This window comes from Leishmania braziliensis (assembly GCF_000002845.2).
Source record: "Leishmania braziliensis MHOM/BR/75/M2904 contig, possible fusion of chromosomes 20 and 34".
Taxonomy (NCBI): Eukaryota; Euglenozoa; class Kinetoplastea; order Trypanosomatida; family Trypanosomatidae; genus Leishmania; species Leishmania braziliensis.
Window position 1 is genome coordinate 258,121 of NC_017947.1, and position 27,000 is coordinate 285,120.

At 55.7% G+C, this 27,000-nt stretch overlaps 6 protein-coding genes and 1 pseudogene across 7 annotated transcripts; 6 read left to right on the plus strand and 1 right to left on the minus strand.

The window, feature by feature from the left end:
* Positions 1 to 1,009: 1,009 nt before the first annotated feature.
* LBRM_20_0620 (conserved hypothetical protein) lies at positions 1,010 to 11,992 on the minus strand (the record flags this gene model as incomplete). Its single annotated transcript, XM_003722935.1, is given in 3 exon segments — positions 1,010 to 4,183; positions 4,189 to 7,689; positions 7,691 to 11,992. Coding segments are annotated over 3 exon segments (10,977 nt in total).
* A 3,392-nt stretch (positions 11,993 to 15,384) lies between these two features.
* LBRM_20_0630 (conserved hypothetical protein) lies at positions 15,385 to 16,014 on the plus strand (the record flags this gene model as incomplete). The annotated part of the gene is made up of 1 exon (XM_001564299.1): positions 15,385 to 16,014. The coding sequence occupies one exon, from the start codon at positions 15,385 to 15,387 to the stop codon at positions 16,012 to 16,014; it is 630 nt and encodes a 209-aa protein (XP_001564349.1).
* Positions 16,015 to 16,396: 382 nt separating this feature from the next.
* On the plus strand, positions 16,397 to 16,927 carry LBRM_20_0631 (annotated as a pseudogene). Its single transcript has one exon. A coding segment is annotated over exon 1 (531 nt).
* Positions 16,928 to 17,301: 374 nt separating this feature from the next.
* Positions 17,302 to 19,731, plus strand: LBRM_20_0640 (conserved hypothetical protein; the record flags this gene model as incomplete). Its single annotated transcript, XM_001564300.1, has 1 exon — positions 17,302 to 19,731. The coding sequence occupies one exon, from the start codon at positions 17,302 to 17,304 to the stop codon at positions 19,729 to 19,731; it is 2,430 nt and encodes an 809-aa protein (XP_001564350.1).
* A 505-nt stretch (positions 19,732 to 20,236) lies between these two features.
* On the plus strand, positions 20,237 to 21,694 carry LBRM_20_0650 (conserved hypothetical protein; the record flags this gene model as incomplete). The annotated part of the gene is made up of 1 exon (XM_001564301.1): positions 20,237 to 21,694. The coding sequence occupies one exon, from the start codon at positions 20,237 to 20,239 to the stop codon at positions 21,692 to 21,694; it is 1,458 nt and encodes a 485-aa protein (XP_001564351.1).
* Positions 21,695 to 23,249: 1,555 nt separating this feature from the next.
* On the plus strand, positions 23,250 to 23,882 carry LBRM_20_0660 (conserved hypothetical protein; the record flags this gene model as incomplete). Its single annotated transcript, XM_001564302.1, has 1 exon — positions 23,250 to 23,882. One exon carries the CDS (start codon positions 23,250 to 23,252, stop codon positions 23,880 to 23,882), a length of 633 nt encoding a protein of 210 aa, XP_001564352.1.
* A 1,025-nt stretch (positions 23,883 to 24,907) lies between these two features.
* On the plus strand, positions 24,908 to 26,314 carry LBRM_20_0670 (conserved hypothetical protein; the record flags this gene model as incomplete). The annotated part of the gene is made up of 1 exon (XM_001564303.2): positions 24,908 to 26,314. One exon carries the CDS (start codon positions 24,908 to 24,910, stop codon positions 26,312 to 26,314), a length of 1,407 nt encoding a protein of 468 aa, XP_001564353.2.
* Positions 26,315 to 27,000: the final 686 nt, after the last annotated feature.

Sequence of the window (27,000 nt, forward strand, 5' to 3'; positions counted from 1 at the left end):
CTTTATCCATTGCGATACCTTCACTCCACGTCTAACGTGATGGCAAGGCGACGACTGGCTCGTCAGATGTGACCGGCTGCAGTGTAACGATGATTCTGTGTGATTCCGCTGTCCATTAGGGTTTGCCGGATAGCACGTTGGACGAGGCGGCGATTGAGCATGGAGGAAGAGAAAGAAAGAGAAGAAGGCGAAAGAGAGCAGAGGCGAAAAAGTGGACGTTGTATTTACACACAGACACCGCACAAGAAGGCAATGACGACTATTCACATAGACATGAACAGTGTGCCGACAAGAGCGCACACAGGAGGGGTCTGTGTACCCAATCATGAAGGCAGTCGTCTAAAGCGTGCTACGTGCAGAGACACATGGCAAATGACAGTGCTGTGCAGAGCAGAAGATGAACCAAAGATCCTGAAGCTCGGAGAATGTATGGCATGTTAACTCTCTAAGAATACGCGGCACCCCCTCGACACCAGTAAGCCTGTTATACTTCTTTCTTTTCTTCGTTGAACAGTGACGTCGACCCGTAACTGCATGGAGTTGCCTCCGGCGAAACGCTGCAAAGGTTCCACTACAACTCGATAGCCTACAAAGTCACCCCGTAAAGTTACCCGCACAAACACAAAACATACACAAATGGTGTGGACGATTAACACCATCAGAAACCCCGATAAAGTGTTTGCCTCATAATCTGCTCTTTGCTATACGTTCTCGGAAAAAAAAAAGAGAATACGTCACTCTTCTAGAATACGCCAGCACGCGCGCACACACACCACCACAACAGACTCCTTCTACAGGACGAAGTACAGAACACGCAAGGAAGGAAGGAATAGGGAAAGTGTAAGTGGGAGCGGATTGAGGTCGTCAATACAGAGATGGAGAAAGGACAAGAGAAGGAATGCACAACAGGCACTCAAAACGCTCGCACAAATGCCCCGCTGTCTCTTACTCTCCTATACATGAACCCTTCACAATTCAGTCACACATAACCTCCAACAAGAATCGAGAATTAGTCGTGATCAAAGTTCACTTGCGTGATGCGGTCTCCAGGGACGTGGCAGGCATTCCCGGAATCTATTACAAACGCCGCAAACAGCGCCTCCGGGCGATCCCGCACAATCTTCTCCCAATTTCCATCGAAGATTTTCGTATGCCTTGTCACCACTTGCTTCATGTCCCCGCTTGGATCCTCCCAGAGCTCATTATGATCCCGCAGCTCCTTTACTTCGCATTCTTTATCCCTCAGCACTGCCTGAAGGGCATCATTAATCCCCTTAAGCTTCTTAAGCTCCATAAGCACATCCAAAAATTCGGATTCCACCGCACATCCATCCTTTTCACGTTCACACAACACCTCATACGCTTCAACACGCACTTTTTCAAGCTCCGCAACCAGCTGAGACCGCTCACTAATCAGTTCATTCACCGCTTCTTCCGCTGACGCATATCTCGCAACAGCCTTTTCCATTTCCACTACCATGATCTGATTAGCACTAGCAAGCTTCTCCACATCCTTCTGCGCCTTCTCGAGTTCACCGGCCAGCCTCTCGGCCTCCTCCTGCAGGCTCTCGAGCTCCTCGGCAAGCCTCTCGTTGTCGCCGCACAGCTTGCCATTCTCGGCCCTCTGCGCCTCGGCCTCCTCCTGCGCCTTCTCGAGCTCACTGGCCAGCCTTTCGGCTTCCTCCTGCAGTCTCTCGAGCTCCTCGGCAAGCCTCTCGTTGTCGCCGCACAGCTTGCCATTCTCGGCCCTCTGCGCCTCGGCCTCCTCCTGCGCCTTCTCGAGTTCACCGGCCAGCCTCTCGGCTTCCTCCTGCAGGCTCTCGAGCTCCTCGGCAAGCCTCTCGTTGTCGCCGCACAGCTTGCCATTCTCGGCCCTCTGCGCCTCGGCATCCGCCTGCGCCTTCTCGAGCTCACCGGCCAGCCTCTCGGCTTCCTCCTGCAGGCTCTCGAGCTCCTCGGCAAGCCTCTCGTTGTCGCCGCACAGCTTGCCATTCTCGGCCCTCTGCGCCTCGGCATCCGCCTGCGCCTTCTCGAGCTCACCGGCCAGCCTCTCGGCTTCCTCCTGCAGGCTCTCGAGCTCCTCGGCAAGCCTCTCGTTGTCGCCGCACAGCTTGCCATTCTCGGCCCTCAGCGCCTCGGCATCCGCCTGCGCCTTCTCGAGCTCACCGGCCAGCCTCTCGGCCTCCTCCTGCGCCTTCTCGAGCTCACCGGCCAGCCTCTCGGCCTCCTCCTGCAGTCTCTCGAGCTCCTCGGCAAGCCTTTCGTTGTCGCCGCAGAGCTTGCCATTCTCGGCCCTCTGCGCCTCGGCATCCGCCTGCGCCTTCTCGAGCTCACCGGCCAGCCTCTCGGCCTCCTCCTGCGCCTTCTCGAGCTCACCGGCCAGCCTCTCGGCTTCCTCCTGCAGGCTCTCGAGCTCCTCCACCAGCCTTTCGTTGTCGCCGCAGAGCTTGCCATTCTCGGCCCTCTGCGCCTCGGCATCCGCCTGCGCCTTCTCGAGCTCACCGGCCAGCCTCTCGGCTTCCTCCTGCAGTCTCTCGAGCTCCTCGGCAAGCCTCTCGTTGTCGCCGCAGAGCTTGCCATTCTCGGCCCTCTGCGCCTCGGCATCCGCCTGCGCCTTCTCGAGCTCACCGGCCAGCCTCTCGGCCTCCTCCTGCGCCTTCTCGAGCTCACCGGCCAGCCTCTCGGCCTCCTCCTGCGCCTTCTCGAGCTCACCGGCCAGCCTCTCGGCTTCCTCCTGCAGTCTCTCGAGCTCCTCGGCAAGCCTCTCGTTGTCGCCGCAGAGCTTGCCATTCTCGGCCCTCTGCGCCTCGGCCTCCTCCTGCGCCTTCTCGAGCTCACCGGCCAGCCTCTCGGCCTCCTCCTGCAGGCTCTCGAGCTCCTCGGCAAGCCTCTCGTTGTCGCCGCACAGCTTGCCATTCTCGGCCCTCTGCGCCTCGGCATCCGCCTGCGCCTTCTCGAGCTCACCGGCCAGCCTCTCGGCCTCCTCCTGCGCCTTCTCGAGTTCACTGGCCAGCCTCTCGGCTTCCTCCTGCAGTCTCTCGAGCTCCTCGGCAAGCCTCTCGTTGTCGCCGCACAGCTTGCCATTCTCGGCCCTCTGCGCCTCGGCATCCGCCTGCGCCTTCTCGAGTTCACCGGCCAGCCTCTCGGCCTCCTCCTGCGCCTTCTCGAGTTCACCGGCCAGCCTCTCGGCCTCCTCCTGCGCCTTCTCGAGCTCCTCAGCAAGCCTCTCGTTGTCGCCGCGCAGCTTGTCAATCTCGGCCCTCAGCGCCTCGGCATCCGCCTGCGCCTTCTCGAGTTCACCGGCCAGCCTCTCGGCCTCCTCCTGCGCCTTCTCGAGTTCACCGGCCAGCCTCTCGGCCTCCTCCTGCGCCTTCTCGAGCTCCTCAGCAAGCCTCTCGTTGTCGCCGCACAGCTTGCCATTCTCGGCCCTCTGCGCCTCGGCATCCGCCTGCGCCTTCTCGAGTTCACCGGCCAGCCTCTCGGCTTCCTCCTGCAGCTTCTCGAGCTCATCGGCAAGCCTCTCGGTGTCGCCGCGCAGCTTGCCAATCTCGGCCCTCTGCGCCTCGGCATCCGCCTGCACCTTCTCGAGCTCACCGGCCAGCCTCTCGGCCTCCTCCTGCGCCTTCTCGAGTTCACCGGCCAGCCTCTCGGCTTCCTCCTGCAGGCTCTCGAGCTCCTCAGCCAGCCTCTCGTTGTCGCCGCACAGCTTGCCATTCTCGGCCCTCTGCGCCTCGGCATCCGCCTGCGCCTTCTCGAGCTCACCGGCCAGCCTCTCGGCCTCCTCCTGCGCCTTCTCGAGTTCACCGGCCAGCCTCTCGGCTTCCTCCTGCAGGCTCTCGAGCTCCTCCACCAGCCTCTCGTTGTCGCCGCACAGCTTGCCGATCTCGGCCCTCTGCGCCTCGGCATCCGCCTGCGCCTTCTCGAGCTCACCGGCCAGCCTCTCGGCCTCCTCCTGCGCCTTCTCGAGTTCACCGGCCAGCCTCTCGGCTTCCTCCTGCAGTCTCTCGAGCTCCTCCACCAGCCTCTCGTTGTCGCCGCGCAGCTTGCCATTCTCGGCCCTCAGCGCCTCGGCATCCTCCTGCGCCTTCTCGAGCTCACCGGCCAGCCTCTCGGCTTCCTCCTGCGCCTTCTCGAGCTCACCGGCCAGCCTCTCGGCGTCGTCGTGCAGCTTCTCGAGCTCGTCCCTCAGCCTCTCGGCGTCCGCCTGCACAGCTTGTCGAGCTCACCGGTCAGCCTCTCGGCATCCTCCTGCGCCTTCTCGAGTTCACCGGCCAGCCTCTCGGCTTCCTCCTGCAGGCTCTCGAGCTCATCGGCCAGCCTCTCGGCGTCCCCGTGCAGCTTCTCGAGCTCGGCCCTCAGCCTCTCGGCATTCGCCTGCACCTTCTCGAGCTCACCGGCCAGCCTCTCGGCATCCTCCTGCGCCTTCTCGAGTTCACCGGCCAGCCTCTCGGCTTCCTCCTGCAGTCTCTCGAGCTCCTCAGCAAGCCTCTCGTTGTCGCCGCACAGCTTGCCATTCTCGGCCCTCTGCGCCTCGGCATCCGCCTGCGCCTTCTCGAGTTCACCGGCCAGCCTCTCGGCTTCCTCCTGCAGGCTCTCGAGCTCCTCAGCAAGCCTCTCGTTGTCGCCGCACAGCTTGCCATTCTCGGCCCTCTGCGCCTCGGCATCCGCCTGCGCCTTCTCGAGTTCACCGGCCAGCCTCTCGGCCTCCTCCTGCGCCTTCTCGAGCTCACCGGCCAGCCTCTCGGCTTCCTCCTGCAGCCTCTCGAGCTCCTCAGCAAGCCTCTCGTTGTCGCCGCACAGCTTGCCATTCTCGGCCCTCTGCGCCTCGGCATCCGCCTGCGCCTTCTCGAGTTCACCGGCCAGCCTCTCGGCCTCCTCCTGCGCCTTCTCGAGTTCACCGGCCAGCCTCTCGGCTTCCTCCTGCAGTCTCTCGAGCTCCTCCACCAGCCTCTCGTTGTCGCCGCAGAGCTTGCCATTCTCGGCCCTCTGCGCCTCGGCATCCTCCTGCGCCTTCTCGAGTTCACCGGCCAGCCTCTCGGCTTCCTCCTGCAGGCTCTCGAGCTCCTCGGCAAGCCTCTCGTTGTCGCCGCACAGCTTGCCATTCTCGGCCCTCTGCGCCTCGGCATCCGCCTGCGCCTTCTCGAGTTCACCGGCCAGCCTCTCGGCCTCCTCCTGCGCCTTCTCGAGCTCACTGGCCAGCCTCTCGGCTTCCTCCTGCAGGCTCTCGAGCTCCTCAGCAAGCCTCTCGTTGTCGCCGCACAGCTTGCCATTCTCGGCCCTCTGCGCCTCGGCATTCGCCTGCGCCTTCTCGAGCTCACCGGCCAGCCTCTCGGCTTCCTCCTGCAGTCTCTCGAGCTCCTCGGCAAGCCTCTCGTTGTCGCCGCAGAGCTTGCCATTCTCGGCCCTCTGCGCCTCGGCATTCGCCTGCGCCTTCTCGAGCTCACCGGCCAGCCTCTCGGCCTCCTCCTGCGCCTTCTCGAGCTCACCTGCCAGCCTCTCGGCTTCCTCCTGCAGTCTCTCGAGCTCCTCAGCAAGCCTCTCGTTGTCGCCGCACAGCTTGCCATTCTCGGCCCTCTGCGCCTCGGCATTCGCCTGCGCCTTCTCGAGCTCACCGGCCAGCCTCTCGGCCTCCTCCTGCGCCTTCTCGAGTTCACTGGCCAGCCTTTCGGCTTCCTCCTGCAGGCTCTCGAGCTCCTCCACCAGCCTCTCGTTGTCGCCGCACAGCTTGCCATTCTCGGCCCTCTGCGCCTCGGCATCCGCCTGCGCCTTCTCGAGCTCACCGGCCAGCCTCTCGGCCTCCTCCTGCGCCTTCTCGAGTTCACTGGCCAGCCTCTCGGCTTCCTCCTGCAGGCTCTCGAGCTCCTCCACCAGCCTCTCGTTGTCGCCGCACAGCTTGCCATTCTCGGCCCTCTGCGCCTCGGCATCCGCCTGCGCCTTCTCGAGTTCACCGGCCAGCCTCTCGGCCTCCTCCTGCGCCTTCTCGAGTTCACCGGCCAGCCTCTCGGCTTCCTCCTGCAGGCTCTCGAGCTCCTCCACCAGCCTCTCGTTGTCGCCGCACAGCTTGCCATTCTCGGCCCTCTGCGCCTCGGCATCCGCCTGCGCCTTCTCGAGTTCACCGGCCAGCCTCTCGGCTTCCTCCTGCACGTTCTCGAGCTCCTCGGCCAGCCTCTCGTTGTCGCCGCGCAGCTTGTCAATCTCGGCCCTCTGCGCCTCGGCATCCGCCTGCGCCTTCTCGAGTTCACCGGCCAGCCTCTCGGCTTCCTCCTGCACCTTCTCGAGTTCACCGGCCAGCCTCTCGGCGTCCTCCTGCAGCTTCTCGAGCTCGGCGGCCAGCCTCTCGGCGTCCCCCTGCACCTTCTCGAGCTCACCGGCCAGCCTCTCGGCATCCTCCTGCGCCTTCTCGAGTTCACCGGCCAGCCTCTCGGCGTCCTCCTGCGCCTTCTCGAGCTCATCGGCCAGCCTCTCGGCGTCGCCGCACAGCTTGTCGAGCTCGGCCGTCAGCGTCTCGGCATCCGCCTGCACCTTCTCGAGCTCACCGGCCAGCCTCTCGGCATCCTCCTGCGCCTTCTCGAGTTCACCGGCCAGCCTCTCGGCTTCCTCCTGCAGGCTCTCGAGCTCCTCGGCAAGCCTCTCGTTGTCGCCGCACAGCTTGCCATTCTCGGCCCTCAGCGCCTCGGCATCCGCCTGCGCCTTCTCGAGTTCACCGGCCAGCCTCTCGGCTTCCTCCTGCAGTCTCTCGAGCTCCTCAGCAAGCCTCTCGTTGTCGCCGCACAGCTTGCCATTCTCGGCCCTCTGCGCCTCGGCATCCGCCTGCGCCTTCTCGAGCTCACCGGCCAGCCTCTCGGCCTCCTCCTGCGCCTTCTCGAGCTCACCGGCCAGCCTCTCGGCTTCCTCCTGCAGGCTCTCGAGCTCCTCCACCAGCCTCTCGTTGTCGCCGCAGAGCTTGCCATTCTCGGCCCTCTGCGCCTCGGCATCCGCCTGCGCCTTCTCGAGCTCACCGGCCAGCCTCTCGGCCTCCTCCTGCGCCTTCTCGAGTTCACTGGCCAGCCTCTCGGCTTCCTCCTGCAGTCTCTCGAGCTCCTCGGCAAGCCTCTCGTTGTCGCCGCACAGCTTGCCATTCTCGGCCCTCTGCGCCTCGGCATCCGCCTGCGCCTTCTCGAGCTCACCGGCCAGCCTCTCGGCCTCCTCCTGCGCCTTCTCGAGCTCACCGGCCAGCCTCTCGGCTTCCTCCTGCAGCTTCTCGAGCTCCTCGGCCAGCCTCTCGGCGTCCCCGTGCAGCTTGTCAATCTCAGCGGTCAGCCTCTCGGCATCCTCCTGCACCTTCTCGAGTTCACCGGCCAGCCTCTCGGCATCCTCCTGCGCCTTCTCGAGCTCACCGGCCAGCCTCTCGGCCTCCTCCTGCAGCTTCTCGAGCTCCTCGGCCAGCCTCTCGGTGTCGCCGCGCAGCTTGTCGATCTCGGCGGTCAGCCTCTCGGCATCCTCCTGCGCCTTCTCGAGCTCACCGGCCAGCCTCTCGGCCTCCTCCTGCGCCTTCTCGAGCTCACCGGCCAGCCTCTCGGCATCCTCCTGCGCCTTCTCGAGTTCACCGGCCAGCCTCTCGGCCTCCTCCTGCAGCCTCTCGAGCTCATCGGCCAGCCTCTCGGCATCCGCCGCGCAGCTTCCCAATCTCACCGGCCAGCCTCTCGGCATCCTCCTGCGGCTTCTCGAGCTCATCCGCCAGCCTCTCGGCCTCCTCCTGCGCCTTCTCGAGCTCACCGGCCAGCCTCTCGGCATCCGCCTGCGCCTTCTCGAGTTCACCGGCCAGCCTCTCGGCTTCCTCCTGCAGGCTCTCGAGCTCCTCCGCCAGCCTCTCGTTGTCGCCGCACAGCTTGCCATTCTCGGCCCTCTGCGCCTCGGCATTCGCCTGCGCCTTCTCGAGCTCACCGGCCAGCCTCTCGGCTTCCTCCTGCAGGCTCTCGAGCTCCTCCACCAGCCTCTCGTTGTCGCCGCAGAGCTTGCCATTCTCGGCCCTCTGCGCCTCGGCATCCGCCTGCGCCTTCTCGAGTACACCGGCCAGCCTCTCGGCCTCCTCCTGCGCCTTCTCGAGTTCACCGGCCAGCCTCTCGGCCTCCTCCTGCGCCTTCTCGAGCTCCTCAGCAAGCCTCTCGTTGTCGCCGCACAGCTTGCCATTCTCGGCCCTCTGCGCCTCGGCATCCGCCTGCGCCTTCTCGAGTTCACCGGCCAGCCTCTCGGCTTCCTCCTGCAGGCTCTCGAGCTCCTCAGCAAGCCTCTCGTTGTCGCCGCACAGCTTGCCATTCTCGGCCCTCTGCGCCTCGGCATTCGCCTGCGCCTTCTCGAGCTCACCGGCCAGCCTCTCGGCTTCCTCCTGCAGGCTCTCGAGCTCCTCAGCAAGCCTCTCGTTGTCGCCGCACAGCTTGCCATTCTCGGCCCTCTGCGCCTCGGAATTCGCCTGCGCCTTCTCGAGCTCACCGGCCAGCCTCTCGGCCTCCTCCTGCGCCTTCTCGAGCTCACCGGCCAGCCTCTCGGCTTCCTCCTGCAGTCTCTCGAGCTCCTCAGCAAGCCTCTCGTTGTCGCCGCACAGCTTGCCATTCTCGGCCCTCTGCGCCTCGGCATCCGCCTGCGCCTTCTCGAGTTCACCGGCCAGCCTCTCGGCCTCCTCCTGCGCCTTCTCGAGTTCACTGGCCAGCCTCTCGGCTTCCTCCTGCAGGCTCTCGAGCTCCTCCACCAGCCTCTCGTTGTCGCCGCACAGCTTGCCATTCTCGGCCCTCTGCGCCTCGGCATCCGCCTGCGCCTTCTCGAGTTCACCGGCCAGCCTCTCGGCCTCCTCCTGCGCCTTCTCGAGTTCACCGGCCAGCCTCTCGGCTTCCTCCTGCAGTCTCTCGAGCTCCTCAGCAAGCCTCTCGTTGTCGCCGCACAGCTTGCCATTCTCGGCCCTCTGCGCCTCGGCATCCGCCTGCGCCTTCTCGAGTTCACTGGCCAGCCTCTCGGCTTCCTCCTGCAGGCTCTCGAGCTCCTCCACCAGCCTCTCGTTGTCGCCGCACAGCTTGCCATTCTCGGCCCTCTGCGCCTCGGCATTCGCCTGCGCCTTCTCGAGCTCACCGGCCAGCCTCTCGGCCTCCTCCTGCGCCTTCTCGAGTTCACTGGCCAGCCTTTCGGCTTCCTCCTGCAGGCTCTCGAGCTCCTCCACCAGCCTCTCGTTGTCGCCGCACAGCTTGCCATTCTCGGCCCTCTGCGCCTCGGCATCCGCCTGCGCCTTCTCGAGCTCACCGGCCAGCCTCTCGGCCTCCTCCTGCGCCTTCTCGAGTTCACTGGCCAGCCTTTCGGCTTCCTCCTGCAGGCTCTCGAGCTCCTCCACCAGCCTCTCGTTGTCGCCGCACAGCTTGCCATTCTCGGCCCTCTGCGCCTCGGCATCCGCCTGCGCCTTCTCGATTTCACCGGCCAGCCTCTCGGCCTCCTCCTGCAGGCTCTCGAGCTCCTCAGCAAGCTTCTCGTTATCGCCGAATAGCTTGCGATTCTCAGCCCTCTGTCTGTCAGACTCTTCCTGTTCTCTGTGTAGCGCGTCGTGTAGATCGTTGTACTCTTTGATCGTTACGGCGTACAGTGGCTCTTTAGCGATGATGGCAGGGTCGACCGGGTCGGTGGTAGAGCAGATGTGCAGTGCTTTGCGGGTGCGGTCTAGTGCTAAATTACTGGATGGTGAAACCCCGTCTGCGGCTGTCAGATGCGGCTCCATTTCTCTAGCAACTTTAGCATCGTGACGCCTCTGGCGGAACACGGCGAGTTCCTGTTGTTGTGTTGCGATCTCCTTGGTTGCATCTTGAAGTTGTTGAGCGAGGTCATTGCTGTGACTTTGCGCTTCTAGTAGAAGGTCGTCGAGCTTTTTAAGGAGAGTTTCTTTGTGGTCGAGTTCTTTCTTAAGCTCGTGGGCGCGATGTTCTGCATCGTCATAGAGTGCTTTCTGTGCGTTTAATTCGTCAATTGTTACTGCGTACAGGGGCTCCTCTGCAGCGGATGGTATGGGTGAGAGATTTCTGTGTGCTCGAAGCTGCTGCGCTTGCTGCTGTTGCATGTGATAGTGCTCGAGTTCTGCGCCTTGCTTGTCTGCAAGATCCTTGAGTTTCTCAAGGAGGTTTCGAAGTCGATCAATTTCATCGGCAAGTTCCGCGTTGCGTGCTGTGAGAGCGTCCTGATCGCGCTGGATTGCTGCAGTCTGCTTCTTGAAGGTTTCCGCAGACTTTTCAAGGGTGTACTGAAGTGATCTATTCTCGTTGTTGATCTTATCGAGGAGCATAAGGAGATCTCCAATTTCACTCTCGTAGGCGTCCTTGTTCCCCAAGTAGTCGAAATGTGAAAGTTGGGTAACGAACTCATCGAAGCCAAGTCCAGCAAACTTATGATCGTCGATTCCCAAAGCGTGGCAGATTTCAGCTACAGCCTTGTCTAGACCAGTCTTTGGAGCGTCACGGTTTTTGTAAATGGAACTCATCAGCCGGGTTGGCATCTGCGAAAGACGATCATCCACTTGGGTTCGTGTCATTTTGGCTGGGTGGGTTATTTCACACCTCACAGACAACTGATCATACTCTGCGTTAAACACAATGTCGTGAACACAGTATGGATCGACGTGCGCTGCGAGCGCTGTTTCAGAGGCGAAGGCAGTTCGCACCTCCTCAAATCTCTCCGCTAACACGTCTGCCCACTCAGTACCAGGATACTTCTTGACGTGTGATGTTGCCACTGACACAGCTTCGTAATCCGGTTCCCACCTCTCATCATGCTTTTGCAGCTCTGCAACCAAAGCCTTCAAGCGATTGACTTCCTCCTGAGTTTCCTCACTGCGTTCTGCCTTACTACCTGCCTCACCACTTCGGATAATAGTCGAAAAGTAATGCTCTTGCAGATAGAGGCGCCTTTGCTCCAACTCTGCAGTATAAAGAGAAAGTGTGTGCAGTTCTGCAGCTGCCATGACGTACTTGGATGTAATCAAGTTTATGCAACTCCTCAGTTGAAAGCGCATAGCCTTAGCTCCAAGGAGAACCTGCTCAACTTCGTCCTTAGTCAGCACACATTCCTTCATCCTGCTGTCCACACTGACGGGAGAGATGACGGCAGACAACGGAATTGTCACGAGGACAGACGTCCTGGTGAAGGAGGTGACCTGTTCGGGGAGTGTAGTCGTGCCATTTGAGGACAGCTCCTCCTTGAGCTTGGCAATCTTGGCGCGACAAGCCTTCATGCCGGCAATGGCGGCTGCGATGGCGTCGTTCTGCTCTTGGATGCGCTTGTCGTGAGCCAGGAGGCTGTACGCCTGCTGGTAGGCAAGAGCCGTGGTGGCCCACGCATGGAGGCTGGCCACCACTGGTGAGTCGCGCGCCGCCGCCTTGTAGTTCAGCTTGGGGCCGTGCTCCAGGGACTGCTGCAGGCTTTCCGCCGAAGGGTAGAGCTTCGCGAGGACGTCCATCTTCGCGATCTCGTCGAGAGCGGCTCTCCTCCGGTACTCCAGTTGCACATCCGCCCACTCGTAGAACTCGACCGCCGTGGGATCACACTTGGCCACGGCCCACACCGCCTTCAGGACTGCGACCGCAACTGGGGACGGGGCGGCCTGGGCCGTGACCTTGCGCAGATCCACTTCATCAATGCGCTCTAGCTCTTCACGAGCCTTGTCGAAGTGACCGCGAACGCGTGAAACACGATCCTCGTTGCTACGGCGGATGGACGCAAGCTTCTCTCGTGCGAGGGCCAGCATATCCTGATAGCTCTTCATGCGTCCATTTTCCGTGTCGACCTCTCTGAGGAGAATGGAGCGCAGTGTGTCACTGTCGCCGGTGTGAGGGCCCCACTGCTGCACGACGGCGGTGTAATCCGTAATCTCACGCACCGTACCCAGCGTCCACTGCCACGTCTTGGCAGCGTGGAGATAGTCGTAGACGACTACCTGCCCAACCTTCAGTTGAGGAAAGGCAGGATTGATGTTGCTCGAAAGGGTCATCTTCGCGCTGTCGTCGAAGGCTAACTGTGAGAAGTGCCGTCTATTGTGTTGCTGTTTTTCTGGAGAGGCGGCACAGAGCCTCACAGACTTTGTCGATATAAATGTATTACGGATGCGAGAGTAAATGTTATGAAGCTCCCACCAAGCTTCGTACTCTAAAACACGATGCTAAAGCAGCACGTACGTGGTACCTGTACGCTTGAGAATAGCGGCGCTAGGGAGGATAAATGATAAAAAAGTGGGTTGTAAATCGAAAAGGTGGGAAAACGGCGAGATTCCCACGTAGATGGCGTCGAGACTTGTATACTGGCTTATGTGAGGTTCTCGGAAAAGTACTTAATGTACGCTTTTTTTTTTTTTTTGATAACAATGCTGCTGCAACGAAACTGCTGTTCCGCAGAGGTGATAAGAAAAGAGAAAGTAGCGCAAAGGACACAGAAAGGAGAGGAAAAAAGTAGTAGCAAAGAAGGGCTTTTCTGTGAGAGTGGCGAAGAAGTGCACAAACACACAAATGTAAAGCAACAACAAAAAGAGAGTCAATTCACAAGTACTGGAGGACAATGACAATCGAGACACTAGCTATGTCAGGACTACGTTATAGTCGAATGAGGAACAAAGCAAACAAAAGATGCACTAGGGGGAAAGGAATACTATGATCCTCGATAGCTACCGGGAATCAATATGTTGTAGGTTGTTATCGTATGTATGAGTAGGTTGAGCAGTAGAACATTATGGAAATCAGCATACAAAAGGGAAAATGAAGGAAAACCAGCGAGAGGATGATTGGAAGGGTAGTTAAGGAGTTGCAAAGTTAGCACACCAATATCGACGCCTAGTCATAGTTGTATGAAGCAGCTCGGTAGGTATTCGTACTTGTGAAGAATGCTTGGCATGACAGGTTTATCATGGTAACGGCAGGCATTGAGTCGGAGGTACAACACGAATACTGAATAATGTTTCTGTTGGTTCGAAAAGAGAGGAATAATGTCCACAAGGAAAAAGAATGGTAAGCAAGATGCGAGAAACGTCGCAGCCGATATGAGAATAAAGAAGGTTACAGTACATTCAATATGGTACTTGCTGTCCATTGGTCGAAGAATTACACATAGGGTCAACCCTGCTGTATCCGAAATCAGGTGCGAGTCTGCAGTACACAATCGCTGTCGGGGCTATCGAGGAAACTGTAGCAGTGCATTCGGTGCTAGTTCAGGGCTATCAAAAAGAACAAAAAATAAAGAAGCTGTAAAGTAGCAAAAAAAAAAATCTAGGGTTGCTTGAATGCTTATATCAAACCTCCTTGCAGATAAAAAGTAATCGATGAGATAAACAAGAATATCACATTAACCGCTTTCATAAATCCCAGCATTGAAAGAAATACCCAATCAATGAAAATATTCGGAATAAATAATACAGTCAGCTTGAAGTCATACACAAGTATGTGGATATCAACTGGGCCGGCAGACTCCATCTCATTGCCGAGCTGCGGGGAGGAGACTCCAACTCTCCTGTGGGAGGGGTTACCAACTGTGAATGAGGTATGCTTGCGTAAAATGGGTTAATCTATGCATTTCTCCGTAGATCAGCCGACCAGGGTTTACAAAGTTGAGTTTACTTTTATGCCTTTCGGTATTTTATGTGTAAGAGACTGCTATGTATGAAGAACTAACACGCATAAGATGGACAGGGTATGGACCCTGACCACCTCCGACTACCAACACGACAGTCGCAACGGCCTCCACCCCCAAGCAGGGCTCTACACATGTCCCGTTAGGCATATGGCTTAATTCCATAGCACATAGTTTTTGCTAGACGACTGGAATGTAGCTATGGTGCAACAGAGGTAGGTGGACTGTGGTAGTATGCATATATTTGTGGACTTGTGTGTGGTAGAATGACATGTGAGACGACAAAAACAATGCTCCTCAAATAATGAAAGTTCTTGAAGTCGGAAGAAGGTGCGCGCGATATGTGGCGTCCAACGATTGATTCACACAACTTAGACATTAGCAAACAAAACTGACACTGTGGTGGGAAGCAGGTTGTGCGCAGACGAACATATACAGCGCGGACTTGTTCGCTGTTGGGGATAACCCGCAGCACATGATGCCCAAACAGAGCTAATAGAACAAATTCGTCTCTAAAAATAGGAGCGTACACTCTTCGTTGGCAAAAGCAGAGGTTTTGTGAATTGTTGACACGATGCGTGGTGAGGTTGTGCAAGCTTGGTCAAGGGCACATGCCTCTCCGGCACGGCACCAGCCCAGAGCTGCGCATCGGCACTGACTGTCCTTGACCGTGCCCTGGCGCAGTTCAGAGGCTCTTTGCATACCCAAATATTAGGGTGCTGGACCCTGAATGCTATGGTGAGGTGGCCGGCCTCACCAGAACTGAAGTAGATGTAGATCAGGCAACAGTAAGAGAAGTCACAGTGTGTTGACTCGCAAAGTGATTTCAGGCACGTGGTATTGTTGCAAGTACATACAGGGATCAGTGCAATTAGGATTTCGTTCTGGAGGAGCTGCACACAGTGCAGTTCCAGTGGAACGTTTGACAGGCCGAGGGTGTAAAGGGGGTGGAGTGCAGAGGGGGGGGGGGGAGAATGCGGAGGGCCGATCAGCTCTTTTGGTTGGTGCCGGGCGCCTGCACAAAGGACCGTTCTTAACTGCTCTCATCAACCTGCCGCTGTCGCTTCCGTGTTTTTTTTTTTTGGAAAATTGAAGCACTGCCAACGCGATAAGTGGAGGAAATGTCACTCAGACTAATCGCCTTATGGCAATGGTAAGCTACATTGCAAAGGACCGCTGTCTGACAAAATGCAGTATTCTGTAGCTTGCGGAGTAAACAGCTGATTTTCCTTTTCAACTGTGCGAAGCCGCTTCTGGGCATTGATTTGTGGAGAAAAGCTACTCCATTCTTTCCGATGTGTCGCCCAAGGAAGCTCATTGACACTATTGAGGAGATGTGAAACGTTAGCTTTTTTTTTCTGCGAAGCTGAATTCACTAGCAGTTTTGGCCACAGTGCTGCAACCGCTTCCAAGTCATCGGCTACGGCAACTGGAAGACAGTTCTTTGCAATTCACAAACAAAAATAGCGCATTGATGTTTTACAGTTTGCGCGCATGGCTGTTGAACCAGTGTTTTTTTTTTTTCCTTTAATCCTGTCAGGATTAAAGAACTGTATTCACTGTTCTCTGCTGAGTAATAATACTTGGATGCTTTTCTGCGCCGGCTTCTCCAGCGTTTCCTCCAATTAAACCACTTCCATCGCTTTCCCACCTCTCTTCTTCAATCCTTCAAAAGCGCATTTATACTTGCAAGCGCAGGTCTATTTTGTTGACTGGGGCAGACAGAGTGCCCGAACTTTTTTCGACATTTTTTCTTTCAAGCACAGGATGAAGCGCACTATAAAAAGTGGTGCACCAGGGGCCCGGCAGGCCTACATGAACAAAAGCAAGTACAACCCCAACCGTTACAAACTCGAAAAAGATCACATATCGCGACAAGTAGAATTTACCATGACGAGCCTGTGTTGTAGACGATGCTGTGAGATTATACAATGGAAGGTTGACTATGGTAAATACACTTTACAGGAGCACAGCCGTCGCTGCAATTTGTGCCGTGAAAATAAAGTAGCTCACGCCTACCATCGCATCTGCCAACAATGTGCTGAACGTGAGGCAGTATGTGCAAAGTGCCAAAAGCACCCAGCCGCATCAACTGTCTCCGCAAACGCTGATATGCCTTACAACGACTCAGATCACGAATCATTGGAAGGACACATTGAGAACTTAGAGAAACCGAGAGAAACGACCAAGTATGCTTTTGTTGAAATCGCTTCCCATGGAGAAGAGCTTCAGCGACTCACAGGTCTCAATACTCGTGTCTTGCAGCAAAAATTGAGGAAAAGACGAAAGGCTGAAAACCGAGACTCTCTAGGTACTCTGCGCGAGCGCGAAAGGCGAACGGCACTGCGAAAAGGAATCATTCAAGCTGACGCCTCCGACAGTGGTGAGAGCTTGTAATTGAGTAATTCTGATAATACAGTCGCTAGGAACCATAGCCGTTCCAATAATAGCCGATTAACTACGTCACTACCGCGTAACGCAACAAATAACAATAATGATAAAAAATAGTACCAAGCAAGAAGAGAGCTGGAGTAATATGCTCTCGTAGCGTATTTGATGCACAAATGAATGCACTTATTTTTCTATTTCGTCTTCGTGGAGTATTGTCCACCATAGCATGCTCGTGTGTATTGTCACATGTTTTTCCCTCGATAGCTCAACGTGCACGTATGACGAAGCTCCAACAGTGCTCTTTTCACCGATTACTTCCTCTTAGCTCTAACATTCTCGTATTTCTATTGTTTCTTTCAGAGACTCACTAGATACTGAAAGCACACAAATGCCCGCCTCTGGTGGGATCACTGGGAGGGGCTCTTTTCCATTTCACCCCCAGCTGCTGCTTTAAATCGGATTGTCAGCGATCTGGCGGATCATGACAATAGGTCTTCTCAATGTCAATGCCCTACATCTACTGTTTCCACCAGCTGCCCTCCCAGTGGAAATAATCGCCTGTTTTTAGTTCTCCTTGTCAACGCTTTTGGTATCCTCATAGTGATACGTAGATACAAAATGAAAAGCACTTCAACAATAATCATCCGTGTCTTTTTATTAGCGATTTGCCGATGTAGGGGCTATTTACTACATGTGGCTGTAAACATATGCGCTAATACTGGATTTGGCGTTTTCAGTGATCTATCTGTGGGTTAATGGTGCTGCAATATTCCTCAGTTTCTGGGCTACTCAAAATACTTCTGGGATTCCTCAAGGGCCTGCCTTCAGGCTCGGAGTTCAAAGGAGAAAGGCTGATAAAAAGAAGAACGAAATTTATCGATTAATTCTTCCCCTGTGTATCTCCAATGGGGAGTTTTAGGACAGTTTGTACGAAGCATTCTATACATATTATAGATAATGAAAAAAAAAAAAAGGTATAGCTGTGAGGAGGTGCTAGCCCTTCAAACCCCTCACACTTTCCTGCTTTTTTGCAGAGTGTAAGAAGGGGAGCAAACATTGCTACCAATAGGGAGAGATATATAAGAAAAACAATAGTAGCAGCAACATCACCAAGTACCAGAAGTGATATGCAGGGTAGAAGGAAAAATGCATGATTTTTTTCCTCCTAATCACAGAATATCGGGGAAAAGCACAACTACTTCTGTTTGACTTCAACTCACTCACTTTATTTACTAAATTCCAGCTGACTGCTTAGACATTACTTCTGTGTAGATGTTTCAAAAAAGGGCTGTAATGCTATTATCAGCGCAATGGCGCCCTCATTCTGAGCAACTAAAGCTGTGGATTATTGGCTCAGCGAGCGACGTCACGACACTTTCCCTCGCCCGCGACTATGTTAATAACCTCGATGTAGGGAGCGTTTTACAAACGTTCGAAGATGGTTTGGAGCTCACTGGCATTCTTCCTGTCATCAAGTATCCTCTTGGCACACATACTTTCTCGAAGCTCTCTGCTCACTTCGAAGCTTCTGCTGGCGAGCTCAACGCGAGCGAACTTCACCAGCTTGCGTCGAGCATCAGCCTCTCCCCGGAGAACTTGGATTACTATGATGCAACGTTGAGCACCCCCGGTGTCATAGCAGCGATCCGATGCTGTTTACAACGTGCAGACAACTCAGAACTGATTGCCTTTGCACGACCGTTTTGGCGGAGATGCGAGCAAGCGCTGCAAGTGAGTACAGGACTGGCTTCTCTGGTTACTCAAATCACTGCTGATGAGCTGGCATTTCGCCTTTCCACCTCTAGCGACAAAACTACTTTTTTTGATATTACCCTGATGGAAGGCTTGCCACTGGAGCAAAAGGGTATGGAAGGGTTAGTAAAGCACTTACAGTCCGCCACGGAGGAATTGGAGAAAGCAGACCTTTTAGATCTGCTGGAGAGAATTGCAGCGCCAAGGAACTCTCAGCGTTATGCAACATGGGGTATGGCTGTTCAGAAGGCACTTATCGAGAAGGGTGGGGTGACAGATGCTAATTGTTTTGAGGTTTTTGTTAGGCTCATGCTCACGGGGACAATCATTGACGATTCAATCTGTCGCCAAATATGCAAAGCAAGTGGGTGCATTGGCTCTGAGCGTACTCTAGAAGTGCTTAATGCGTGGCGAGATTCGAATTCAACTACATGCTCAGGCTCTACTTCCCTGGAAGACGTGCAGGCGGCGCTGCAACGCCACATACGCGTGCAGCTAGAGCAGTCTCAGCCTGAAACATCTACTGTGGAATACTTGGAGTGGGTGTTGTGCCTGTCTTTTTTTTCCCAGACAGATGCATCATCCTTGCTTAGCAGGGCCGTGACAAGCGGAAGACTCTCCGGCGAGCTATCTGCGAAAGAAACGGCGGTTGTGTGTGATGTTATGATCAGCACCTGCGTCATTCCCCACTCGTTGCTCTCCGCTATTCGTCGCAGCGTGGAAAGCAATGAGCTCAGTCAACGCGCCAGTGTGCACGCACTGTACATACTGCAACGAAGTGGCATAAAGGCCTCACCTACTCTTATCAAGAGAGCAATTGGTCGCGCTGGGGCGCGTCTCGTAGCTGCTTGCACTCCCAAAAAAAGTGTTGACGACGAGCTTTCTCCCAGGGATAGGGCTCTACTGGTCGCAGGACTCTGCTTTGTTGACGATGAACAGCAACCCGTCCTGTTGCGGCGAATTGTCGAGTCTCAGGAGGTGTCTCTCTCCGCTGCGATGTGTTTCCTTCGCCATGCGGGTCAGGCAACTACGAATTCAAGCCGTTGGGTCAGAAAGACCGCACTGAGTCGGGTACTAAGGTCTGCGAGCAGTTGTTGTGCGGAGGAACTCAGCCTGGTTCTCTCAGCTCTTTCTGATCTCGGCGTTCGGGACGCAACCGCGTTTCAGCGCGTGCTCGAAGAACTGAAGCGAAAAGCTCCCCGCACAGAGGACGTGGTAGTGGCTGCAAAGGCAGCGCGTAATTTAAGACTTACGTCGCTTCTTGAGCAATCAGAGCTCATTGAGAGCTTGAGCCACATCGCGAGCGTTTCCTCAGATGATCTTCTAGTTCTGCTGAGCTGCTGCACAGCAAAGCAGCGGCAAGCTCTTTTGCTTTTCCCGGATGTGACTGCGGCTCTCAATCAGATTTCACTCGCGGATAGCACGACTTCGGATTTGGTGCTGCTCTTTACCTTTTTATCGTCACAAGACGGCAAGAGAGCAGAGGTGGTTGCTGAGCTGCAAACCCGAGAGCCTGTTGAGCGAGGTGCTCTCTCTGCTGATGATGTCTTAGCAGCGTTTGAGTCTGTTGACTCCAGCCAAGAGGTGGAGAACCTTGGCAGGGTGCTCATCCGAGCTGTTCAAAACTGCGGAGAGAGCCACTTGATGCGCCTACTCCGATGTGCTAGCAGGTATTCGAAGGTTCCAAAAACCTTCTTTCGCCTTGCGGGGAAGCCTATTATCTCTGCAGCGAATGAGAAAAGGTTGTCCCCTGTCAACGCGAGCGCGTGGCTGAACTTTTACGTTAATAACCAGATCCGAGATGATAGCGTTGGAAGGAGCCTACTCTCATTGCTATCGCGTGCACAATCACGCTCTCCTTCGCCGCTCTATCAAGACTATTGCCGAGGGGCTCGATTTTACGGAGTCAACGTGAAAAAAACCTCAAAGAGAAAGCAGCTTTCTGATTTCTCGCTGCTGTCTCCTCAATAGGATGCCGTGCACGCAGCTCAGGTGGTGCTCGGCTATTTTCCTTTCTTTCGCTGTCCCACTTTCTCAGTTCAATCACAGTTTTGATCAATTATGCGCCAGGAGTGTGACAATCGCGTATCAGCCGACCAAACCATTAGTACACTTGCTTTCCTTCCGAAGCGTTGTAGTGTCGTCGTCTTGCTCCTCGTGAGCGAGTCAAGATTATCTGAAGCAAGCACTGAACTATAGCCCGCGGCATCATGCCACCCACAGGAGCAGTTTCACTACCATGTCTTCCGATGTATCTTCTCTTTCCACACTTCTCCGCGTGCATTTTATTCGCTTCTTTCCCCAACCTGTCTTTCCTGCATCGGCGCTTGAGCCAACAGCAACAAGGACGAAACAGTGAAAAAGCTGCGGCTCGCTCAATCTTGTTAGGATTGGATTTCGGAAACAGAGGCTCGTCGGAGAAAACATCACCGAAGGGACGGACACAATGCTGCGCGATTGCACCCCGCTTTTCTTCATGCGTTCCGAAGCGGCGGCTGCAGAGCTGCGACAACTTCTCCCATTGTTGCCACTCACCGGTAAAAGAACCGGTGTAGTCACGCATTCCATCGCATCGCTGATTGTGTCCACAGCGTACTTGGCTACAGCAGCACAGTCTGCGATAAATCACTCGCGCGATTGCCCTGTCCTCTTAAAGAAGCTGCCGCTGTCACTCATTGGGAAGGAGCCCAGCTTTGCCGCACGGCCGTGTGTGAACTGCGTGCGCGAGCGCGTGCACTACGTTTCCTCTGTGTCGTTCTGTAATTATTTTGAGCAGAAGTGTGCGGAAGCGCAACACTACCGAGAAAGGACATTCAGCAACGGCGTTGTTGGGGATGCGGCGCTCCCAAAGCTCTTACTGGAGGCGATCGAGCGCAGCTACGGGTCTGTCAGTGCGTTCAAGGACAGTGTGACACTCCATTCCACAGGCGCCATGAGTCCTGGGCGACTGTGGATCGTGTATTCCCCTTCCATCAGCGGCAGCGAGCATGGAGCTGTGAGCTTGCTGAATCTTCCAGCTTGCAAGGTTCCTCTTGTGTACGGTCTCTGGCCGCTGGCTTTGATCAACATGACAGAGGGGCGCTTATGTGAACAGATTGCATGCCACTCTGGAGAAGGTGGTGACGCCGTCGATGCTGATACCGCTCCTTCATGGAGCCACGCAGCTCGTACACCAAAGGGACTAGGTGCGCTTGCTACCACAGCGGAGAGAAACCACCGATCAGGGAGCATGGTGCAAGTAAGGCTCTCTGCTATTCAATCTGCTATCGCAGAGGAAGCGTTGTGCGCAATGAACTGGCAGTTTGTCGAAACACAGCTCTCGTCTGCGCTGGCGTACTACAGCTCCAAGGAGCGCACCCAGGCGCAGCGCGAGCATCGAAGAGAAAAAGAACATGTGGCGGCAGTGCGGGCTATGAGTCAGCTGAAAGACAGCGGCGCAGTGATTCATGCGACGGACTCGGTGAGAATTACATCGTCGAATTCATTTGGTGCATCGCCGGCAAGCGGACCGAGCCTCTCAACTACCGCAGTGGCCATGTCATCTTCAGCAAAGGCAGAGTGCAACGTGCTCGGAGAGGCTAGTCTTCAAGCGACTGCAGTGACAGCCCCTAGCGCGGAGGCAACCGCCGCAAGCACCACCCCTAGCCCTTCGCAGGTAGCTGATGACACAACAACGGGCGCCACCGCTGCCGAGCCACGCACTGTGCAACAGGCGGATGGAACGTGGGAGTACCACTACAGGAACGGAAATGTGACAAAAGTTTTCCCCGATGGCACCAAGGAATTTCAAACAGAGGGCTTAACAACAACCGTGTTCGTGAACGGAGACACGCTGTTCGAGTACCCAAACAACACTTCAATTCTCGATCGAGCAGATGGCGTGCGCGTTACAACGTATGCAGACGGCACAAAAAAGGAGGAGCGGCTCAAGTAACGATTATGGGTCAGGCGGCTCAATTCATTCTGTGCAGTGGTCTTGAGCAGAGCGCTTCGATTGACGAAGAAAAAAGTCTGGTACACACACACACAACCCCCCCCCTCCACACACACATTCGACTGCTGCTAAACGGAAAGGTATATAATTTTTTTTTTGCTGCCTCTCTACGTACTGATCGCAACGAGTCGAAGGCTGGCAGTGGCTGTGGGGGTTTTGAAAGTGGACCTGAACGTGAGGCGCAGGCGCTCTGCTGCTTTGTGCGACACTTCACAGTGTGCGTGATAAGGAGGAAGAAATAGCACAGAACCCCAAGTTTTCGTCTTGGTGAGGGGAATGAGGTCTAATGGCGCAGCCGCGCTCCCCCGCAGCGTGAGTGGCCACCTCGGTGAGTGAGAAGACCACTAACTGGTCCCTTCTCCGTTCCTCTTCGGTTGTTTGTCTTCGTCAGAAGTGCTCCTACACGTTTCTTCTTTTCGCAGAGATGTGGTCATAGTTGCGGTGCCACACGTTTCCTGGCGCGACTGTGGCGGAGAAGTAGAGTACACGGGTGGCCCATTGCCAAGCATGCGAAATGACGCAGTTGGGAGCCGTGTTGTTCTAATCCTGGGAGGAGAGCGGCACTCTTTCTCTCTCGACTTGCTTTCAACTCGCTTCTTTTCTTTGCTTCCCTTTCCTGCCGCTCTCTTTCCCATCACCACCGTACCTTCGCCACCCTCGATTACACAATGTAGCAAGAGTCGCGAGCGTGAGTTTTTCGCTCTCTATCCACTGTTATTTCCACACTCTGTATGACTTGTTTTGTACCTCTACGCATCTGAAAGAACCAATGCACATAAATCGCATTTCTACACGTGGAGTAAAACTTGGGCGTACTCCCTTCTCCCACCCACGCTCTCTTGTGCGAAAGCGCAGCGTCGCTGGTGTGCATCATTAGCCATTATAGGTTGATCGAGGGGAGGGGAGAGACTATCAGCTCCAACCAGGTAGGTGCATTTCTGCCCCCCCCCCCCCCTCTCTTCTCTCTCTCCATCACCTACCTCTGTTTACATTATTTTGAAGGCACACAAGGGACACCACTCTATTCGGCTCACTCTGAAGTGCAAACAAACTGGATTCCCTGCAAAGCGCACCACGGATTACTGCTCTTTTTGCTTGTTTTCCTGACGCGTATTCCATTGAGGCGTGTGAAAAGGGGAAACCATCATCGACAAAACACCATAGGCAGCTGTAAGAGGCGGTACCGTAGGTGCACGCTTTCATCTTTTTTTTTTTTCAGGTCCAGCGCGCTTCTTGTTCTTCTTGTTTCCCATCCAAATAAGCATTCCCTCCAGAGGCCAACCACATGATTTCGAGTACGCGAGCGTGGAGGTGCGCATTGCAAGCGGCTCTCCGCTTTGGTCATCGCGGCGCCTGTGCTATTCCGCATCCCAAGAAAGCGTACCGTGGCGGAGAAGATGCCTACGCGTTTCATCCATACTGCATCGGTGTGGCTGACGGTGTTGGCGGATACGCGTCTTATGGCATCGAACCTGCCATCTACACACGCAATGTGATGCGTTTTACTTTGGAGTATGTGGAGAGGGAGGCCAGCGACTCAAAACGAGCCACCGCCCTCGCGGCTCTCAACTACGGGTACAAGAAGGCAAATGATGCGAAACAACCTGGAGGCTGTCCTGTCGCTCTGGCCACCATTGTGGACAACACACACGCGTCATTGTTGAACTTGGGTGATTGCGGTCTGGTGATTGTGCGGCAGGGTAAGCTCCTGTATCGCACAGAGATACAGCAGCACTCCTTCAACTGTCCGTACCAGCTCCCTGAGGATCCACCTAGCGCCGGTGAGCAGGCCAAGATCGAAGTGCGCTCCGGCGACGTTTTCCTTTGTGTGAGCGACGGTGTGCTGGACAACGTCGAGCTGGACCGCCTCCTTGACCACCTCAACGAGGTACCAGCGATGGGGTGTCACAATGTAGCCGAGTCTATCGGCCAGGAGGCTTTTCGCAACGCACAAGACCGCCGCTACCTTTCACCATTTGCACGTCACGCAGAAGAAGCTGGCTACCGCTATACTGGCGGCAAGCTCGACGACATTACGGCACTGGTGGCTCAAGTAACCTCCGACAGCGAAGAGGGAGCTGCAAACTGCCCTCCCTTGATTACGATGCTGTTGGACATAGACAAGTGAGTAGATGTATCCCTGAACAAACGGCGGATAGTAGCGACTGCCGTTGATGTTGGCCTCGGGCACATCTGACGACTCTTTGTGCTCTCTCTTTCGCATCGGGCCTTGGCAAGGCCTCCTTTTCTGTGAGCTTTGTTATATGCGTTCTGTCATTGTTTGCGCTGGCGCTCTTGGGTTGGGGTAAAGCGTACTTGACCACGTTTTTCAAGATGGAGTGGGTTGAGGATGTCCGTGTGGCCTTCTCGATGTCTCACTTTTTCTCAAAGATGAGCCTACCGAGGCACACACGCTTTGGAATGTCACTGACTGGGGGGGGGGGGGGGGCGGGGTTGTGCATGTTTAGCTTCTGTCTGGTCGTCTTCCCCACTCTTGTACCTCTCCACCATTGGCTGTTTTTTTTTTTTGAAACTCTCACGCGCCTTTGCTTCCGCAAAAGCGACAGCTTCAGCGCCGACGGGCCCCAACACTATATAGAGCAAAATCTGCTTATCGTGGTACGAACGAGGCTTCTACAAGGATAACGAATGAGGGATACCCTCGACAAAGGAAACAACCACGCGAGTCAAGTATGCACCGGGCCACTGAGACGCAAGAGGAGGGTGGGGTAGGGTGGGGTGAGCAGTAGATGCCCTGAGCGCCCCGCTTCTGTTTTCCCTGTTTGTGGCGGATCCGTTTGCCCTCAAAGCTAGGTGTACGCAGATGAAGAGGTGCTGCTTTCCCACCAGGAGCCGCGAGTTGCTGAAATTTCATCGTGAGCAAATGACTGCTCTACTCCTTTACTTCTCTCCTCCTCTCTCTCTCTCCCTTTCTCTCTCTCTTGTGCGTGGCTTCTCGACACGCGTGTCACCCGCTTCTCGACGCCGCGAAACTGATCATTGACGGGCAGCACACGGACGTAAGACGTGCACACACCATACAAATTTCATCTGCAACGTGAGACCAGAGATGCGTTGTATTTTTGCTGCTTGAGGCTTGCTGTTCTTTTTTTTTTTTTCGTGCGAACCTTTTCAGCTTCTTCACACGCGTTCATGGAGTCGAAACTGAGTAGCGCCTTGCGCATCTGTGATAAGTGCAAAACCTATGCGGAACTCTGCAGAACATTTGACGAGAAGGCTTCCCCAATCCTTGAACAGGCTCTACAGTCCCCCACTGTGAAGGCTCCCCGTGACCACACCACGCCTGATGAATGTAGTCCACGTGTGGCAGAACTGCGCGAGGCCTTGTGCACTCGTCTTGGTGCCCATGAGGCTACCCCGGCCGAAGACGATGTGTGGTTTTTGATCTATCGTGCGGTCAGCAACCTCGTAGAACGTCAGCAGCGCAAGCGGTCACGCGATCGAGGTGGCGTGTCGCTCTCGACGCTGGTCACAAACTGCTTTGTGCTCTTGTGTACCCGCACTTTGCCGCAGCTCGATCACATGAAGCTGCGGTGGGGATTTTTGAAAAAAGAGCGCGCGGCATTGGAGGCGAGCGACGCCTATGTGCACTCCAACGCCTCAGAGCGGCGCAAACTGCAGCTCAATGCTACTAGCGTCCTCTCCGTCTTCTCGGAGAAGGCACACAAACACTACTTCACGCTTGTGTGGATGGTGTGTGTGGAGAAGGCTGGTGAGGCTGCCCTGCACATTCACCTGCTGCACCGGCTAGGGTCTGTTGTTCTGCCCCACCTCACAAACCCACTCGTACTAGCGGACTACCTCACCGGCTGCTTCAGCAGCGGTGGTATCGTGTCGATCCTTTCGCTGCAAGGACTCTTTCTACTCATGCTCGATCACGGGCTAGAGTACCCGAATTACTACGAACAACTCTACAGTCTCTTGACACCCGACGCGTTTGCTTCGCGGCACCGGTATGAGCTGTTTCGGCTGCTGGATCTCTCCATGACATCGCTTCGCGTACCGTCCTACATTGCGGCAAGCGTGATCAAGCGCGTGGCACAGGTGTCGCTGATGGCACCCGCGCCGACACTTTACTTTACTCTTCCCTTTCTTCGCAAGGTGTTGCAGACCCATCCCAATTGTATAGCTCTTATTCACCGAAGCAGTCGCGAGGCTGTAGTCCCTGAAGACATGGCTGAGCAAGACGCGGACACTGCCACTGCGCAGTCTGCCAAGGCGCAGGCAATGAGCGACACCGCCGCTCTTTTCGACGGCCGTGACCCCTTTGACGACCGCGCAAAGTTGCCAGAAACACACGCGCTGAACTCCACACTGTGGGAGCTGACCGCGTTGGAGCGGCACTTCATGCCGGTTGTCCCGCTCATGGTGTCAGCGTTTTCTAGCACGGCAGAGGACAAGACGCCGCTGCGCTACGAAAAGAGCTACGGCCGCCTTTTTACCGCGGAGGTGACCCGGGCTATCGATAGTCATCATCTGCCCACGATAGCCTACGAGGCGCCATCGGAGGCAGACCCAACTGATCTGCTCTCCTTCTAAGAGAGAAAGACGGCCACGGAAAGACTAGACGAGCTTTGTCGCGACTGGGTCAGTATGGCAGTGTTGCAGGCCTCTCAGCCGATTATTTGCTGTTCGTTAAGTCAAGTAATACGGTCACAGTGGAAAGAATGGCCAGCACGGGGTCCCACGCGGACACGGGCACACACACATACCCCCACACCCCCACACCCCCCCACACGAATATCCGAGTAATTTCTGTACTAAAACCGAACATATGACGGCACATAACACCCACACCCACAGTGCAACAACAACAACAACAACAACAAAAAGAGAGGGACATACTCTCACTATCACTTTGGGATCCGCGAGAGGGAACGAGCTCGAAAGACTCCGCTCGTTAGAGGAGGGGCCTTAAGTCGTTCCTGCTTATCATTTTCCGGTGTAAGGGAGATGCAAGAGGCATACGCTCATTTTTCGTCTGCGCATCAACGCGCTGCATCGCGTGCCGCTGGCGACGACTGTTTTCGTCCTTCTGGCTATGTAGCTGCTGCACGTTGCACGACAAGGCTTTACCTGAGAGAGGGAAACAAGTGCGCAAACGTGTGAGAGAGAGAGAGAGAGGCGAATTATGTAATGAAACACCTATGACGAAGCAGATGCGCACTAGCTGTGGGGGCCGCCATCTAGCTTTTCTCTCTCTGTGTTTTACCCCTCATACAGCA